Below are 16,763 nucleotides of genomic sequence, written 5' to 3'. Positions count from 1 at the left end.
CTAGATGTATGTATTCTGTGCCGTTCATGATGTTGAACCCGAGGTCTTGCAAGAACACAGATGTCATACCTTAGAGCAGGTAAAAGATTTAAATAATCAGCAGGAAATCTCTAGAATTAATAGCTTCATACCACAAGCTGCAGAGCTTTCTATAATTTAGACTTGTGCAATTGGAAATGCCATAACGTGCTTTACTTGCAATTCATTCCGGTTGTCAATATTGTATAAACTTACTACCATTATGATGCATTGCGTGCAATTCCTGTGATGCATAAGGGCAACACGGTAGCACAGTGGTTAGCACAGTTGCTTCACAGCTCCAGGTTCGATCCCCGGCTTGGGTCACTGTCTGTACGGAGTCTGCATGTTCTCCCCATGTTTGCGTGGGTTTCCTCCGGGAGCTCTGGTTTCCTCCCACAGTCCAAAGGTGTTCAGGTTAGGTGGATTGGCCACGATAAATTACCCTCAAGTGTTCAAAAAAGGTTTACTGGGGTTAATGGGTTATGGGGATAGGGTGGAGGTGTGGGCTTAAGTCGGGTGCTCTTTCCAAGAGCCGCTGCAGACTCGATGGGCCGAATGGTCTCCTTCTGCACTGCAAATTCTATGATTCTATTTCATATTGTGGCATGTTCTTTTTTTTTAAATAAGCATTTGATTAAGTCAACTATGGTTTCATAACAACAAAAGATACAAATACAAATGCAAACATAATTCAGTGCAAAACACCCCCCCAACCAACAACCATACCCCACCAACCTGGCTTATAGATACTCCCCAAGTCCCTCCATCTATTCTAGCTGTTCCTGCCTAAAGTGAACTAAAATAAACTAAACTAAATTAAACTAACTCCCCCTGCCCCCCTTATTCCCTAACTACCCCCCCTTATTGTATCTGCTAACAGTTTAGTTTTCCCCAAAGAAGTCGATAAATGGCTGCCACCTTCGAACGAACCCTAACACAAATCCTCTCAGGGTGAATTTAATTTTCTCAAGCCTGAGAAACCCAGCCATGTCACTAACCCATACCCCCGATTTTGGGGGCTCCGGGACCCTCCACGCTAATAAGATCCGTCTCCGGGCTACCAAGAAGGCAAAGGCCAAGACGTCGGCGTCTCTCACCCCTGGACTCTTCCCCCTCCTCCGCGCTCCACCACTCCAGCAGCACTTTCCTTACTCGCGGGGATTTAACCACCCACACAAACCCAGAGATCACCGCGTTAACCCGCTTAAAAAAGACCTTTGGTACAAAAATAGGGAGACACTGGAAAACAAACAAAAATCTCGGGAGAATTGTCATCTTTACGGTCTGTACCCTCCCCGCGATTGACAACTGGAGCATGTCCCACCTCCTTCATTTGCTCAACTAACCAGGCCAGGTTTAATTTATGAAACTGCTCCCATCCCCGTGCCACGTGGATTCCCAAGTATCGAAAACTCCTTCCCACCACTTTGAACAGCAACTCCCCCAGCCTCACTCCCCTGCCCCCTCGCCTGGGTCACAAAAACTTCACTCTTACCCATGTTCACTTTATACCATGAGAACTGGCCAAGTTCCTCTATGATCCGCAAAATTTCTCCCAACCCCCTAGCGGGTCAGAAATATAATGAAGTAGGTCGTTCGCATATAACGAGACCTCCCTCCACCACTACTTCGGACTAGCCCCTTCCAGTCCTTTGATGCTCTCAGCGCCATCGCCAATGGCTCTATAGCCAAGGCAATCAACAGTGGGGAGAGTGGACAACCCTGCCTTGTCCCCAGTGCAGTCTAAAGTAGTCCGAACTCACCTGGTTCGTCCGCACACTCGCCACCGGCGCCTGATAAGGCAACTGGACCCAGTCTACAAAGCCCTGCCCAAACCAAAACTGTCCCAGGACCTCCCACAAATACTTCCACTCCACCCTTATAAGAGTTTCTCTGTGTCCATAGCGACCACTACCTCCAGTTCCCTCTCCTTGGAGGGCATCATGATGACATTCACGAGCCTTCTAAAGTTGGCCGTTAAACTGCCTGCCTTTGACAAATCCCACCTGGTTCTCCCCTATCACCCCTGATACGCAATCCTCTATCCTCGAGGCCAAAATTGGCCAGCAATTTGGCACCAACATTTATCAGAAAGATTGGCCATATGACCCGCATTGTTCTGGGTCCTTCTCTCGCTTCAGGATCAATAAGATCCAAGCCTGTGATATTGTTGGTGGAAGGACACCCCGCTCCCTTGCCTCATTAAATGCCCTCACCAGCAGCGGACCCAGTATCCCAGAAAACCTCTTATAAAATTCCACTGGGTAGCCATCCGGCCCCGGGGCCTTGCCCGACTGCATGACCTCCAATCCCTCTACTACTTCCACAATCCCGATTGGGGCTCCCAGCCCCTCCACCAACCCTTCTTCACCTTCAGAAACTCTAAACCCTACAAGAATTGCCTCATCCCCTCCACCCCAGCTAGGGGCTCCGATTCATACAACCGGCTGTAAAATTCCTTGAACATATCGTTCCCGCTGGGTCCAAGACCATGACCCCAGCTCTTTCCTTCACTTTTTCTATCTCCCTGGTTACCTCCCTTTTCCTGAGCTGGTGTGCAAGCATCCTACTGGCCTTCTCCCCATACACATATACCGCTCCTCTCGCCTTCCTCAACTGCCCCACCGTCTTCCCTGTGAATATTAGACCAAACTCCATCTGCAGCTTCTGCCACTCCTTCAACAGCCCCACCTCCAGGGCTTCCAAATATCCTCTATCCATCTGGAGTATCTCTCTAACCAGCCTAGCCATCGCTGCCCGGTCCGCCTTCTCCCTATGAGCCCGTACCGAAATTAGCTACCCCCTAACCACTGCCTTCAGCGCTTCCCATACCGTTGCGGCCAAAACCTCCCGTGTGTCATTTATCACCATATAATTCTGGATGACCTCCCTTACCCGCCCGCACATCCATCATCAGCTAACAGTACTAGATACAATCTCCATTGCTGGCGCTGCCCCCCCACCCCTCCTTGCTCACCCGTGTGGGGCATGGTCCAACACAACAATCGCCGAATACCCAGCATTGACCACCCCAATCTGTTCCATAAACCCCTTTAGTTCCTTCGCCAGGGCTGGCACACTCCCTTTCCTCGAACACGACCGATGCAATCTTGGCTCCATAACTGCAATAAAGTCCCCCCCACCATGATCAGTCCATATGAGTCCAACTCCGGAACCTTCTCCAAAACCCACCTCCACGTCGTCCCAGTTTGATGCATAGATAGTCACTCGTACCACCGGCATCTCCTCTAGCTTCCCACTCACCGTAACGTACCTACCCTCTGAGTCCGCCACTATATTCCCTACCTCAAATGACACCCGCTTATTGATCAAGATCGCTACCCCCCTAGTTTTAGAGTCCAGCCCCAAACGAAATACCTGCCCAACCCACCCATAGTCTGATCCACTACCCTCTGGTCTGTCTCCTGTAGCAATGTCATGTCCGCCTTCAAACTCTTCAAATGTCCGAACACGCATGACCTCATGACCGGCCCATTCAGCCACCTCACGTTCCATGTGATCAGCCTGGTCGGAGGGGCACAGCACTGCCCCCCCCCCCCCCCCCCCCCCCCCCTCACCCGATCAACTATCACCCTTCTTAGGCCAGTTTCCAGCCCACATCCCGCATCTCCTCATGCCTGCCCTCGGGTGCCCACCGTCATTGACCACCAATTTGTCTTCAAGCGCCGGTCTCCTCCTATCAGCAGAACAATCCCCCCCCCCATAACAAAATAACAATCTCAACTCCCCACAACAAACTGATCAAGCATCCTACCCCCCACTGATCTCCCTCCCTGCTCGAACGTACATATGCAAAACATAACAACCCCCAACAAACACAAAGAAGAAAATTCCACCCATCATCCCCCATTAAGAACGAAGTTAACCCACATATAAAACTGAGCAACAGCCCAAAACTTAATGCAAAACAATACACACAATAACCCCAAGAGAAAATAAATTTATCAGCATAATAAGAACACAGCTACTCGCCCCCACGTTCAATGTCCTTCATCACCTGCCAGTGCCCTGTCCTTAACAAAGTTCATCGCCTCATCTGGCAATCCAAAATAAAGTTCTTGGCCCTCATCAATGATCCGTAAACATGCTGGGTACAGCATACCAAACTTCACCCCCTTCTTAAAGCGGGCCGATTTCACTTTATTGAAACACGCTGGGTTATGGGGATAGGGTGGAGGTGTTGACCATGGGTAGGGTGCTCTTTTCAAGAGCCGGTGCAGACTCAATGGGCCGAATGACCTCCTTCTGCACTGTAAATTCTATGATAATCTATGATTAATGTAGGACAAATGTTCGGCACAACATCGTGGGCCAAAGGGCCAGTTCTGTGCTGTATTTTTCTATGTTCTATGTTCGCCTTTCTTTTGGCCAGTTTCGCACCCAAGTCCTGATAAATACGCAGCTCGTTATCTTCCCATTTGCAGCTCCTCGCCTGCCTGCTCCAACTCAAGATCTATTCCTTGTCCAGGAACCGATGCATTCGTACCACCATCGCCCTCGGCGGCTCATTCTTCAGCGGCTTCCTCATCAGCGCTCTGTGCGCCCTGCCCACCTCCAAGAGCCGAGTAAACACACCTTCCCCCAGCGGTTTCTCGAACATGCACGGCACATATGCCCCTGCGTCCAATCCCTTGCTGCCCTCCTCAGGATCTGCCTGCGCAACCTGTTCTCCAGATCCTCCACTTTGTCTTGCAGACTTTTTTGGTGGTCCTTCATCAGCCCCATCTCCAGCACCATCGCTGGTTAGCTGGTCATCGTGCTCAGCAACCGCCTCTTCCACCTTCTGGATCACCTGGCCCTGGGCTTCCAATCTCTGCTCCACACGATCAATCCCCATCTTAATCGGATCCAGGTATTCTTTTCTTTGCTGAGCAAAGCTCTCCTGGAGAAAGTCCACCAGCTGCTCCGTTGACCACTGGGCCTGCAATTTCAGTCCCTACCCATCCGCCATATTTTTCTGTACTGCAGACTCCACTCCCTTCTTCAACCAACGATCTCTCCTTTTCAGACCACTTCTGGTCCACGAATCCATACACTGGTGGGGAATCCTTCTCCTCTACCTCACCAATCTCCTGTTTGTCGATCAAATCCCCCATAAATCGGGGAAAAGGGTCCCAAAGGTCCACCACGAGCAGGAGCTACCAAATAAGCGACCACTCACTCAATGGCTGCCACCGAAATTCATGTTGTGGCATGTTCAAGAGCAGAATTTAATGGGCCGCCTGTGAACGAGTTGCTAGCTGGGGACTGTAGAGTTGGGAGGGAAGGCGGGGATGAAATGCCCATCACCTTCTTTCACCTGAGGAAGGAGCAGTGCTCCGAAAGCTAGTGTTTGAAACAAACATGTTGGACTTTAACCTGGTGTTGTAAGATATCTTACTGTCATCACCTTTCTGTCACTGAGGAAATCTCTCAGCCACAGGAAAGGTTGAGGACGGTCTTGCAACTCAGAGGTCAATTGAGGCCCTTAAGTGATAAACTAAGGGCGATTTAAGGCCTATTCCCATTGCGACTAGCATTCTACAGAGTGGCCCTCCGTCACATTGGCAGACTGACCTATAAAATCTGGCGTCCTCCCAGTGATATTGCAGGAGGGAGTGGGACCTCCTGATCAGGCACCGTGGCCCAAGATAGGGCCCCTGCCATCAACAGCTGCCGCCAGCGGAACTCCACTAACATTCCAAGTGCCCACCTGGGCCGACATGACTGGCCCCAGCAACCCTGCCCCACTTATCTTGGTCCCAAGGCATTGTGCAATCCCACTGAGTGCACCCTCAACAAAGTGAGGGAGTTTGTTTTTTTTTTTAATTTAGAGTACTCAATTTCTTTTCCAATTAAAGGGGCAATTTAGCTTGGCCAATTCACCTACCCTGCGCCTATTTTTGTGTTGTGGGGGTGTGAACCACGCAGACACAGGGAGAATATGCAAACTCTACACGGATAGTGACCCGGAGCCGGGATCAAACTCGGGTGCTCGGCGCCGAGGCACCAGTGCTAACCACTGCGCCGCCATGCTGCCCCAAATTTATTCAATAAATATTTTAGTTTTTGTGTTCAAAATTCAGCAGCGGACTGCTGTGAATTTGTTCAATAACTTTCCTGCAGTTGTAGAAAATATAAGTTAGTATCTATCCAACCAGGTTTCACTCTGGGATCTGACATTTTCCAGTATTATCAGCTGGGATCGTAACATAGTCATATTTATAAAACGTGACACAAACCTTTCCCTGGTTCTGTATCGAGAAATTGGCCAGAATATTGCTGGAATGTTCACGGAGTTGGCCAATGAACAGAGTAAGTGCATGTAGCTCCTCCACTAATACTGAGGGCAGCTGTGCTTCCAGTTCCTCATACGGATGGACGGGCTCTTCACTTAATCCTCTGGAAGACTCTAGATATCTGTACAGCAAAGAAGAAATATATTTTTAAAAATGTACTTTTTCTACATTCATTTTTGCTGGATAAATAAAAGTATACTATATCCACATGAGTGATGGACTTTTAAATCTTTTATGCTTCCCAGTTCCTGTTCCGAGCATCAACATCTCCCAGGCTAGGTACAGTATGGTTAAGTGGTATAAAATGACGTTGCTGTGGGCTCTTGGAGTCAGGTTGCTAGCTTTACCTATGTGAAATCATGGAAATTATCTTAAAGCGGATGCAAAAGATCCCATGGCACTATTTTGAAGAAAAGCAGGGGAGTTATCCCATCTGCCCTGGCCAAAATTTATCCATCAACCAACATTACAAAAACAGATTAGCTGGTCCTTATCTGTGGTGGGAGCTGGCTATGTGCAAAATGGCTGCCATGTTTGCTACATTCCAACAGTGGCTACACTTCAAAGTACTTCAATGGCTGCCAAGCACTTTGGGATGCCTGGTGGTCAGGAAAGGTGCTCAATAAATGTTAGTATTTCTTTCACCCTATCAGAAATATTGTAGCCATGGAAAGAGGCATGAGGGTCACCCCAACATGGAGAGGATGTAGTTCAATGAGAAACTTTAAAAATCTGACCACACTCAGCAGATAAGATTGTGCAGGGATTTAAATGAAGTAGTCAAAACTATGAAAAGTTTAAGAGAAAAAACGGTGATAAAATATTTCCTTATTTTGGCTCATGGATCAGTAACAAGGAGGTTTAATTCCGGATCAGCATTTAAGATTGTTCCACAAAATGTATCATTAGGATATGAACTCTTTAACAAGTTGTGGGAGCTGAGTAAATCAAGGAAGTTAAGAGATAAACCCAAAGATACAAAAAGGTACCGGGAAATGGGATTAGCTTTGGTGGAGAAGAGTAGCTTCAGGCCAGATTCAATGACTAGCTGTGGCGGTGAATTCTACAATGGCTATTCGAAATTGGCAAGCTAAACCTTTCACAAGTAAATATTCTCCAAATTAGTTTATTGGTTCTTTATTGTAACGTTTCAAATGTTCTTAACCAATGACAAAAACAGATTGACGAAATTACCTGAAAATAAATACTTTGATGTACTGGAGGAAGTTAATGCATTCCTGTCTGATTTCATCTGCTTCAACATATACGCTATTAGCATGTCCTGTGTTTTTTCCCCAAAAAGACAAGATAAACAAACATTACATCAAACTGCGTGCAATCCACAATATTCCGATGAGAAGAGACTTGATTGACATATTGGCCGCGAATTTCCTGGCAAACCAGAAGTGAGGCGAGCGACCCACACCATTATTTATGCGTAAACAATATAGCAAATTCAGGTAAGGGACAGATGCACAGTTGAACGAAACGGCGGAATTCTCCCATTTTGAGAATAAGTGCGGTGGCAAGTGGCTCGGGTGATGCCTGTCCCGCCGACCTGAATGGCGGGATCCCGTGCCAGATGCAGCGCTTGAACCTTATTAATTATGCACAGGCGAGTTGCCCTCCCACTCTCCAGCGGAACGGCAGCTGATTTACCTCCCACCTTCAGCTGGCAGGTTTAAAAATCCCAGCCCAGCTGTCCAGTCCAGTCCAGCACATTCGTATCACTCTCTCCAGCCCACATGTCTTCACCAGCCCCCCAACATGTAGGAAGCCAGAGGGGCAGCCTCAAGAAGGCAGCAGCACCTGCTTTCTATTCAGGGACTACGGGCCTACCAGCATGTGCTCTAGTCAAGGGATGTCTCAAAGAAGCACAACAACCTGACCTCTCCAGCCTGGGAGGCTGTTGCCCAGAACGTCAGTACCAGAAGGTCATCTGCTCTGCTAGGCCGTCCTCTCTCAGCTCCCTCCACATTCAAACTCTCAGCATGGCATCAGTGCTACTCTATTCACGATCGGCAACACATATCAACACTTAGTATCTCAACAAGTCTTACACAACACCACCATGCCATCTGCCTTGTTGCTCGTCTTGTTGCTTGAACTCCAATCTGGGTAGGGCACACCACACACATTTCACCCAATCTCTGCTCAAAGCCCTCTAATTGCATCTCTTTCTTTTGTCTCCATGTAGGTCAAACATATGCACAACAATTGAGAGTGAGCCCAGACCAGGGGAGTGATAGCCGAGATCATTGGCCGAGCTGAAAGGGGCTACTACAGAGCTCGCCAGTGAGGACAGGCATTGCTCCTGTGGCAACGCAGGCTTGGCCTCTGCAACAACGTTGTCCAAATCTCAGCTCCATCACTTCATAGAATCACAGAATTTATAGTGCAGAAGGAGGCCAATCAGCCCATCAAGTCTGCACCGGCTCACGGAAAGAGTACCCAAACCCACACCTCCAGCCGATTCCCGTAACCCCGTCTAACCTTTTCGGACACCAAGGGCAATTTATCATGGCCAATCCACCTAACCTGCACATTTTTGGACTGTGGGAGGAAACCGGAGCACCCGGAGGAAACCCACGCAGACACGGGGAGAACGTGCAGGCTCCGCACAGACAGTGACCCAAGCCGGGAATGGAACCTGGGACCCTGGAGCTGTGAAGCAACTGTGCTAACCACTGTGCTACCGTGCTGCCCCTTCACTCAATCCTGCAACTCTGAGTGCAATGTACATTGAATTAGCTTTAGCTCATCCACAAAAATTATCCTTTTGTCTTTTGCAGATACCATCAGAACGCAGCCAGGGTGAGATGACCTTTTGCGGAGGGGGGCTGGGTGGGGGGCATCTAGCAGTACCTTGATTGGACACTAAGATCTCCCAAAAGAGATCCCACCCTCCCTTACCGACACTACCAGCTACCTGTTTGTTGTGGGTCTACCTTCCTGCAGGTTTCTCCCTCTGCGACATCAGGCCAAAACTTAATCACTAATGTTTATGTGGATTTGCAGGCTGACTGTGTCACAACAGCAAATTATTTCTGAGGCCCACAGCTGCTGAGCTACATCAGGACACCCAACCAATATCCACACCCCATCAGTTGTATTCAGACAAGACCCCAGAAACAGTTTTTCAGCCAGATTCAGCCCAACATCTTCGGGTGGACATTACCTTCACAATATTCATTCCATAGAACCATAGAATAGAACCATAGAATTCCTAGAGTGCAGCAGGAAGCCATTCAGCCCATCGGGTCTGCACCGACCCGCTGAAAGAGGATCCTACCTCGGCCCACTCCCCCCACACTATCCCCGTAACCCCACCTAACCTGCACATTTTGGATTGTGGGAGGAAACCGGAGCACCTGGAGGAAACCCACAGAGACACAGTCACCCAGGGCCGGAATTGAACCCGGGTCCCGTGCACTTGAGGCAGCAGTGCCACCGTGCGGCCCCATTCTATGTTGCCACCCAATGGTACTCCGACGGCCCAACCGTATTTCCCTATGCCATTGTTCAGTGCTCAGTTAAGTGCAGTCAGGGTTCCCTTGTACGTTGAGTGTAGTTTGTACAGCTAACTAGAAGTAGATCAGCTCAACTTGACAATCTCACCACTCAGTTCAATAATTGCTATGTATGTTCTGCTGTTTGCAGTTATCTAATGTAACAGAACTGAGCAAAAAAAAAACAAAACTGCCCCTCTGGGTAAAAACAACTAAAGCCATATAGAGCATCTGGCTTGCAAGAGAATATAATAGCTCTGTATTTCCTGGTTACCCGTCAGAATTTAAAGGGAAATAATAATATTGGGAGAAATACCCTCAAAGCAAACTGTTTCCCCATTTATTTTTGCCACTGCTTCCCATTTGGAGCTGTTAAGGCAAATTAATTTCATTTTGAATACTTATGGCCAGCAGAGAAATTAGACTTTCTCCCAAACACTGCAAGATAATTTGAACTGAGTTGGAAACCAAAGCGACAGTGCCTACAGTGCCCAACCAGTCTTTCCCTCCTTTTCACCTTCCCTGATGTGTTAAGTATTAAAGATTCAGAATGACGTCCCCAGTGAAAGATTAACAATTGTGGCACTGCAGATTTGTCAAATGATAACCAACAATCACAACATATCCACATAGATAAATTACACTCCGTTTCTATTGAAAACAAATATGTGGCAACTATTAAAACAAAATGCCGTTGCATGCCAGAGAAAGAATGTTGTGCAATGAACAAATCAATGGTTAGTAATAAAACAGGCAATGTTACCGTTCCAGAAGTGAATCAGTGAAACATGAATCTGTTAGAAATCTGGCTTAATTTTTCCATTGGGAATCACTGGTCATAAATCAATCCTGCCCTCACCTTGTACATTCATATAGGTTTTGAAATTTCAATACTTGGTTCAAATTACAAAGATTGGTTGCTTAATACAAAGGAGCGATAGCTTAACTGGGCACCAGTGGCCAACATGTTTCATCAATCAGTCAGAAAGTGATAAGAAACATTCAATCCGTTGTATACTTGCCAAAATCACATGAACTAGCCTGTGCCAAGCCTTCTAAACGGTTGATCTGCTGTCTGAAAAAAAACAAATGTAGGTTGTTTTAAATTAAGTCTCCTTCATGTTAACATTTTAAAAATCATTCGTGATCAGTTTAGTTGGCAGGCCAGGTACAAATATTAATACGCGCAACTGGATTACAAAAGGCTTGGTTTGCTCAATTATTTACGTGAATGAAATTTCAGGCAAGGACAATAAACTAACATACAGCACGGGACTATAACACTGTCCGTGTACTCCATTTAACAGAAAGAAATGAACGCGCTCAATACAAATTTTACAAATACAGTATTCAAGATGTTTCATATCTGATTTTTCCACGAAGATTCTGATTTAGAGCAAAGCCCCATTGTGATATGTGGAACACCAACTGTCGATGTTGGTGTCACTCCCATCTCCACCCACCCAAAATGTACACTGTTTAGAGAATCACAATGATCCAGGAAAAGTATCCATTTGTTAATATTTAATGTGCACACTGATACTTATACACAAATCCACACTTGCTCTTGGACACGGGCAATCAGATTCAAATAATTTACATTACAGGAGGAAGTGTGGCTGCTGCACAGATCTATTCACTTCTAATTCCATTTTTCTGACTGTTCCCATCATTTGTTTTTAACATTCTCCTTTTCAAAAATTTACCAAATTCCCTTTCAAATAGCTACTTCTGAAAAGTCTTTGAGGATCTAATAACCCGCTATATTAAGAACATTCTATGAGGTCCCCCTCAAAAGGGGTCTTTGTCCCCTTTTGTTTTTTCAGCAGACAACTGAACAAGTCTTTCAGCTTTAACCATCTTCAAACGTTTTATAATTTCCATGATTTTCTCTGCTCCAGTAAAAAAGCCCCTAAGAACAAAGAAAAGTACAGCACAGGAACAGGCCCTTCAGCCCTCCAAGCCTGTGCCGACCATGCTGCCCGTCAAAACTAAAATCTTCTGCACTTCCGGGGTCCTTATCCCTCTATTCCCATCCTATTCATGTATTTGTCAAGATGCCCCTTAAATGTCACAAATTTTCAAACCTTCCTCCGACACCATAACTTTTCATTCCTGGGAGCCTTTGAATGAACCTTTGCTCTTTCCAATCCATTGTTCTTATGTTCCATCATATATTGAAGTATACGAACACAACACAAGAAATAGGAGCAGTAGACCATCGTAAAGAGATTACAAAGATAGGAAGTGGGGGAGGTGGAGGTATTTGGAAAAAAGTTTCTGCAGGTTTACTATTTTTCATGGGCATTAATCCACGGAGTATACGATGTATGCAAGGTACAACATTGCATACAAAAATATTTACTGTAAGAATACTTTAGGCTTAGGATAGCAGATGTACAATACAGAAACTACAGAATCGATCTTACAAATAAAAATTAAATCACAAATGTAATTCAAGCATTCATACCTCAATAATCCAAACAGAAGTTTGGGAGATTCGACAAGTGCCATTTCAGTCACCCACCGAAAACCAAAAATGTCCACAGTGTCAGCTTCATAGCCGGTGGGAGAAGGATCCAATCTTAGAAGTAGTCTTAAAATACACAAGGGTCAGATGGTATGAAGGTAAGCACAACTTCCAGAAAATGGCAATAACCCAAGTTGGGCAGTAAATCGTATCAAAACTTCAAAGCCTCACCCCTAAAATTCAGAAAATGCAGCTTGTAGGTGACAAGCACACTTCTAGCTAATGGTAGCTTTAAATCAGTATCAAAATCCAAAATAAAACTCTGATCATTAAAATGCATGTTTGTGTCCAATATGACAAACTTTATTGAAACTTAAACTGGACAACATCGGTAATCAACATCTCGAACCTCTGGGTGGCAATCGGTTGTAGAATAACCCAATTTATCGCTGCATTATTTTAATATTTCACAGTAGTACAGTGGTCAGCACTATGGCTTCACAGTGCCAGGGTCCCAGTTCGATTCCCGGCTTGGGTCACTGTCTGTGCGGAGTCTGCACGTTCTCTCCGCGTCTGCGTGGGTTTCCGCCGGGTGCTCCGGTTTCCTCACCCAAGTCCCGAAATACGTGCTATTAGGTAATTTGGACATTCTGAATTCTCCCTCTGTGTACCCGAAGAGGCGCCGGAATGTGGCGACTATGGGCTTTTCACAGTAACTTAAATGCAGTGTAATGCAAGCCTACTTGTGTTAATAAAGTTTATTTAAAAAAATATATACGGGAGTTCTACAGCAGATTTCACCATGTTAACACCCAAGGGGTCATGATGAAGATTAACCCAGATGATCGCTAACTGAATGATTAAAACGTATTATTTAATCTTTAAAAAATGTTTGTGATTTTGATTGAGGAAATTAATCCTTTCAGCAATTCAGATACATTACTGCACTAAAAGGTTAAGCACTGAAACTTCTTCCTACATATCAATGCTAAATTCGAAGCATACTGAAAATACAACAAATTAATCTCAGAGCAAAACATATTATTTATCAAATTCTGTTTCGATATTACGTAAATGTTACCAGTATAAGTAGACTAGTAAATTGATAAATGCTGTGTGATAAAGTGCTTCAAAATTCCACTTCCCAGCAGCCTAGTTCAAACTTACAATTAGGTATCCTTGCTCTTAACTTCCTGCACCATCAATCCTTCCTTTCTATCTATCCAATCAAATTATTTCATGATTTTAATAATTTCCATTCAACCTTCTAAACTCAACAGAATACAAAAGCTTGATTTCCCACCCTGATCTCATCATTTAAACCTTTAATCCATGTTATAATTTTGTGAGCTTGCACTGTGCTCACTCCCAGATCAATATATCTTTCTTAAGATGCATTATTCAAACTGTATTCGAGATAAGGCTCTCCAAATGAAGCATTAATTCCTCATTTTTGAATTCAACTCCTTTTGAGAGAAAGACCAACATTCCATTAACCTTTTTAATTACTTTTTGCACTTGTGCGCTGGCTTTTAGTGAAAACCGGCTAAGTGACTGTCATAATATACACCCATGCACATCATGAGGTAAAAACAGGCAGTGACAGACACCCAGGTGAGCCAATCAACATACAGAACAGAACACAGCCAATCACTAGACAGAACATCAGAGGGGAGGCTTCCTACTATAAAACACACGAGGCATCAGCACTCTGCCTCTTTCCACTGGAGATAGCTGTAGTGACAGCCAGGGTGTACAAATCATTCAACACCTCCTACACGTGGATCAGAGCTAGCCTGGTCTAGATAGTTAGCTTTAGTTTACTTAGGGCAGTAGAGAGTCAACCCACAGGCAGCTGTGTGTTACGTTGCCAGAGTTCAATAAATCTTATATTGAACCAACGCCTTTGTTTGGTGTATGCTTTATCGTTTATCTGCATCGTGTTGCAGTCCGTGTTACTCCAGGGTGAATAACACGACAGTGACAATTACTGAATCAAAGAAAATCTATTTGACAGGATTATTCAGATAAAGTGGGCAAACCCAATAGACTAAATAAGCCTGTTGCTGTAGCGTGTTAGATCTGAGTCCTGAATTCCTATCCCACAGAAATGTAACAGCCACACAATACGCATTCATATTTTACCCACCGGTTGAGCGATCCACTTGCCAGATAGCCATCAGCAGAAAAGGATTTTCCCCCATCTCTTTGACCCAATACGCAGGAGAAACAAGGAGGTCTGCAGCACTCCATATCTGTCTCCATCAATTCTATCACATTCGGAGAGACAGGAGGAGTAAGAGAGCCCCCAAAGTTATCGTCCATTTTCCTGGAAAACACATTGTGGACGAATTCCATTATCAACTGTTTCAACTGCTAATAAGCACACTGCTAACATTTTGCTACAAAGCCACAGAATGGCCATCAATGTTACATACACACTAATGCTTGTAAAACATCAAAAGGGAATAACATGTTAGGCCTCCGTCTGTCTTGGGAAGCAATGGACTGTGTCCAGGGTGTCATTTCTGGATTGAACATAGTCGGTTATAGTTGCAGAGGCCAATTCAGAAGTGGCAAACTCTTCCGCAGCTGAGAATTGGCCTCAGGCCGACTTGAGGTTCCTCCCTCCCAGCGGTCTCTCTTTTCCCCCGTCTGATCATTTCTTTTTCCCTCTGCTTTTTCCACATCTTTCCTGACTGCTTGTCTCCAGGTACTCCGGTCAGCAGTAAGGAATTTCCATGCATCGATTCCAACCCAGACAAATTGAAGTCGCGCTTGCAGACATCCTTGTGTCGCAGAGTTGGATGACCTGTCAGTCATAATAAGATAATAATCACTTATTGTTACAAGTAGGCTTCAAATGAAGTTACTGTGAAAAGCCCCTCGTCGCCACATTCCGGCGCCTGTTCGGATAGGCCGGTATAGGAATTGAACCCGTGCTGCTGGCATGGTTCTGCATTGCAAACCAGCTATTTAGTCCACTGTGCTAAACCAGCCCATGTGCTGATAGCAAGTGCATCTTGATGCATGCGCTTCGGGATACGATCGTCATCATTTTTGTTCACATGACTCAAGAGGGGGCGAACATGCTGGGTTTCCCTGCCCATTGGTGAACTTCCACATCTGGCATTCGGTCTTGTTCGTCTGAAGCAGCTGAGCCATTTTCCTTGCCTTGCACAAGTTGTGCGTAGCTCGCTACTGCAAAGGAAAGTGCCGAGTACGCCAACCTGGTACACACAGAGCTTTGTATTTTCAATTAATTTAGCATTTGGTCCGGACTTGACCTCTCAACTTCAACATGACAGCCACACCCTTGGCAATCCTGGTACTGATTTCAGCTTGAAAGGATAGGGTGCTGGTAATTGTTGACCCATGGTACGTGAAGTGTCAATGACCATCAGAATGAGGTTATCAACAATGATGGAAGGCAGAGTCTCTACGTCCTGGGCATTAACTTTGGTCTTCCTGACACTGATTATCAGGTCTTACACGCTCAGGAGAACCAATCTACAAGCTGCTGCAAGTGAAATTCAGTATGGGATGTCATCAGCAAACACCAATTCACAGACTAGAACATTACGCACTTCGGTTTTGGTGTGCAGTCTTTCAAAGATGAATGTACAATAGCAGCATGGAGAAAAATATACCAAATAACATAACAGGCACCTGTAAACAACGTCTACAATTCTCAAGTTGATAGGATGTACACCTGACAGATTATAGCCCATGGGTTATGCTGCACACTTCAGGCTTCCAGGGCATGCCTTTTCATACTGAGGTTTCAGTGACATGAGCAGCCCAGTACTTCACTCAGAATAGCAGCTCACTGCTTCACACAGTCAATTCTGCCACAAGACAAATTTGTGATCTTAGCCAAGCCATCGAGGAAAGGCACTAAACAGAAGTACGGTTCATCACTCCAGGGAAGCAGATGGGGAAATGGCAGCTCAGATAGTTCAACAGCATTCTAAGAGTTCATTCTGAGATATCAATGGCAGATATCTGGAAACTTCCCTTCCTTCTCAATGTTGTAAAGATAAATGATTTAGACAAACAAACCTTTATAATACGGTCAGCTGGCTATCTGGTACCTACAGGAACCCATCATCAGGCTCAACAGTCTCCAGGCGACACTGAAAATTCACACAGGTAGTTTCAATTTGCCTGTCAAGAAGCAACACATCCTCCCCATTTGCTTTGATCTGGACTTCCACCTTATATCTCAAATTCTGTCCATGTGTATAGGACCGATCCCTTTGTCAGCCCGAATATAAAGGGTCCATTCTTCTATCAACCTCTCTCTTCATGACCTGTCCCTCCAACAGCCCAATATAAATGACCAGGCTCTCTCTCTAAACCCCTGCTTCTATCCCAGCCCCGACATTTTTGACCAGCCCTGTGTTTAAGATCTGTATCTCTGTCACAACTCTTCGCATATGACCAACTGAGGTACATATGACC

The 16,763-nt window shown here is 45.5% G+C and overlaps 1 protein-coding gene across 3 annotated transcripts in view; it reads right to left on the bottom strand.

The window, feature by feature from the left end:
- The window catches only part of mms22l (MMS22-like, DNA repair protein), a 214,926-nt gene that overhangs the window by 155,091 nt on the left and 43,072 nt on the right, over nt 1-16,763 (bottom strand). For all 3 annotated transcript variants that reach the window (XR_005460951.1, XM_038799546.1, XM_038799545.1), the window contains exons 2-6: nt 14,449-14,628; nt 12,300-12,425; nt 10,852-10,904; nt 7,515-7,602; nt 6,264-6,441 (exon numbers count right to left, since the gene is read on the bottom strand). Coding sequence is in view for 2 of the 3 variants with exons in the window: in XM_038799546.1 (XP_038655474.1) it covers nt 6,264-6,441; nt 7,515-7,602; nt 10,852-10,904; nt 12,300-12,425; nt 14,449-14,624 (621 nt within the window). In the remaining variant the exon portion in view is untranslated. The remainder of the gene's footprint in view (nt 1-6,263; nt 6,442-7,514; nt 7,603-10,851; nt 10,905-12,299; nt 12,426-14,448; nt 14,629-16,763) is intronic.

This window comes from Scyliorhinus canicula, chromosome 6 (assembly GCF_902713615.1).
Source record: "Scyliorhinus canicula chromosome 6, sScyCan1.1, whole genome shotgun sequence".
In the NCBI taxonomy this organism is placed as follows: domain Eukaryota; kingdom Metazoa; phylum Chordata; class Chondrichthyes; order Carcharhiniformes; family Scyliorhinidae; genus Scyliorhinus; species Scyliorhinus canicula.
The sequence above is the reverse complement of the archived record's forward strand: the minus strand, read 5'-3'. Positions and strand labels throughout refer to the sequence as shown.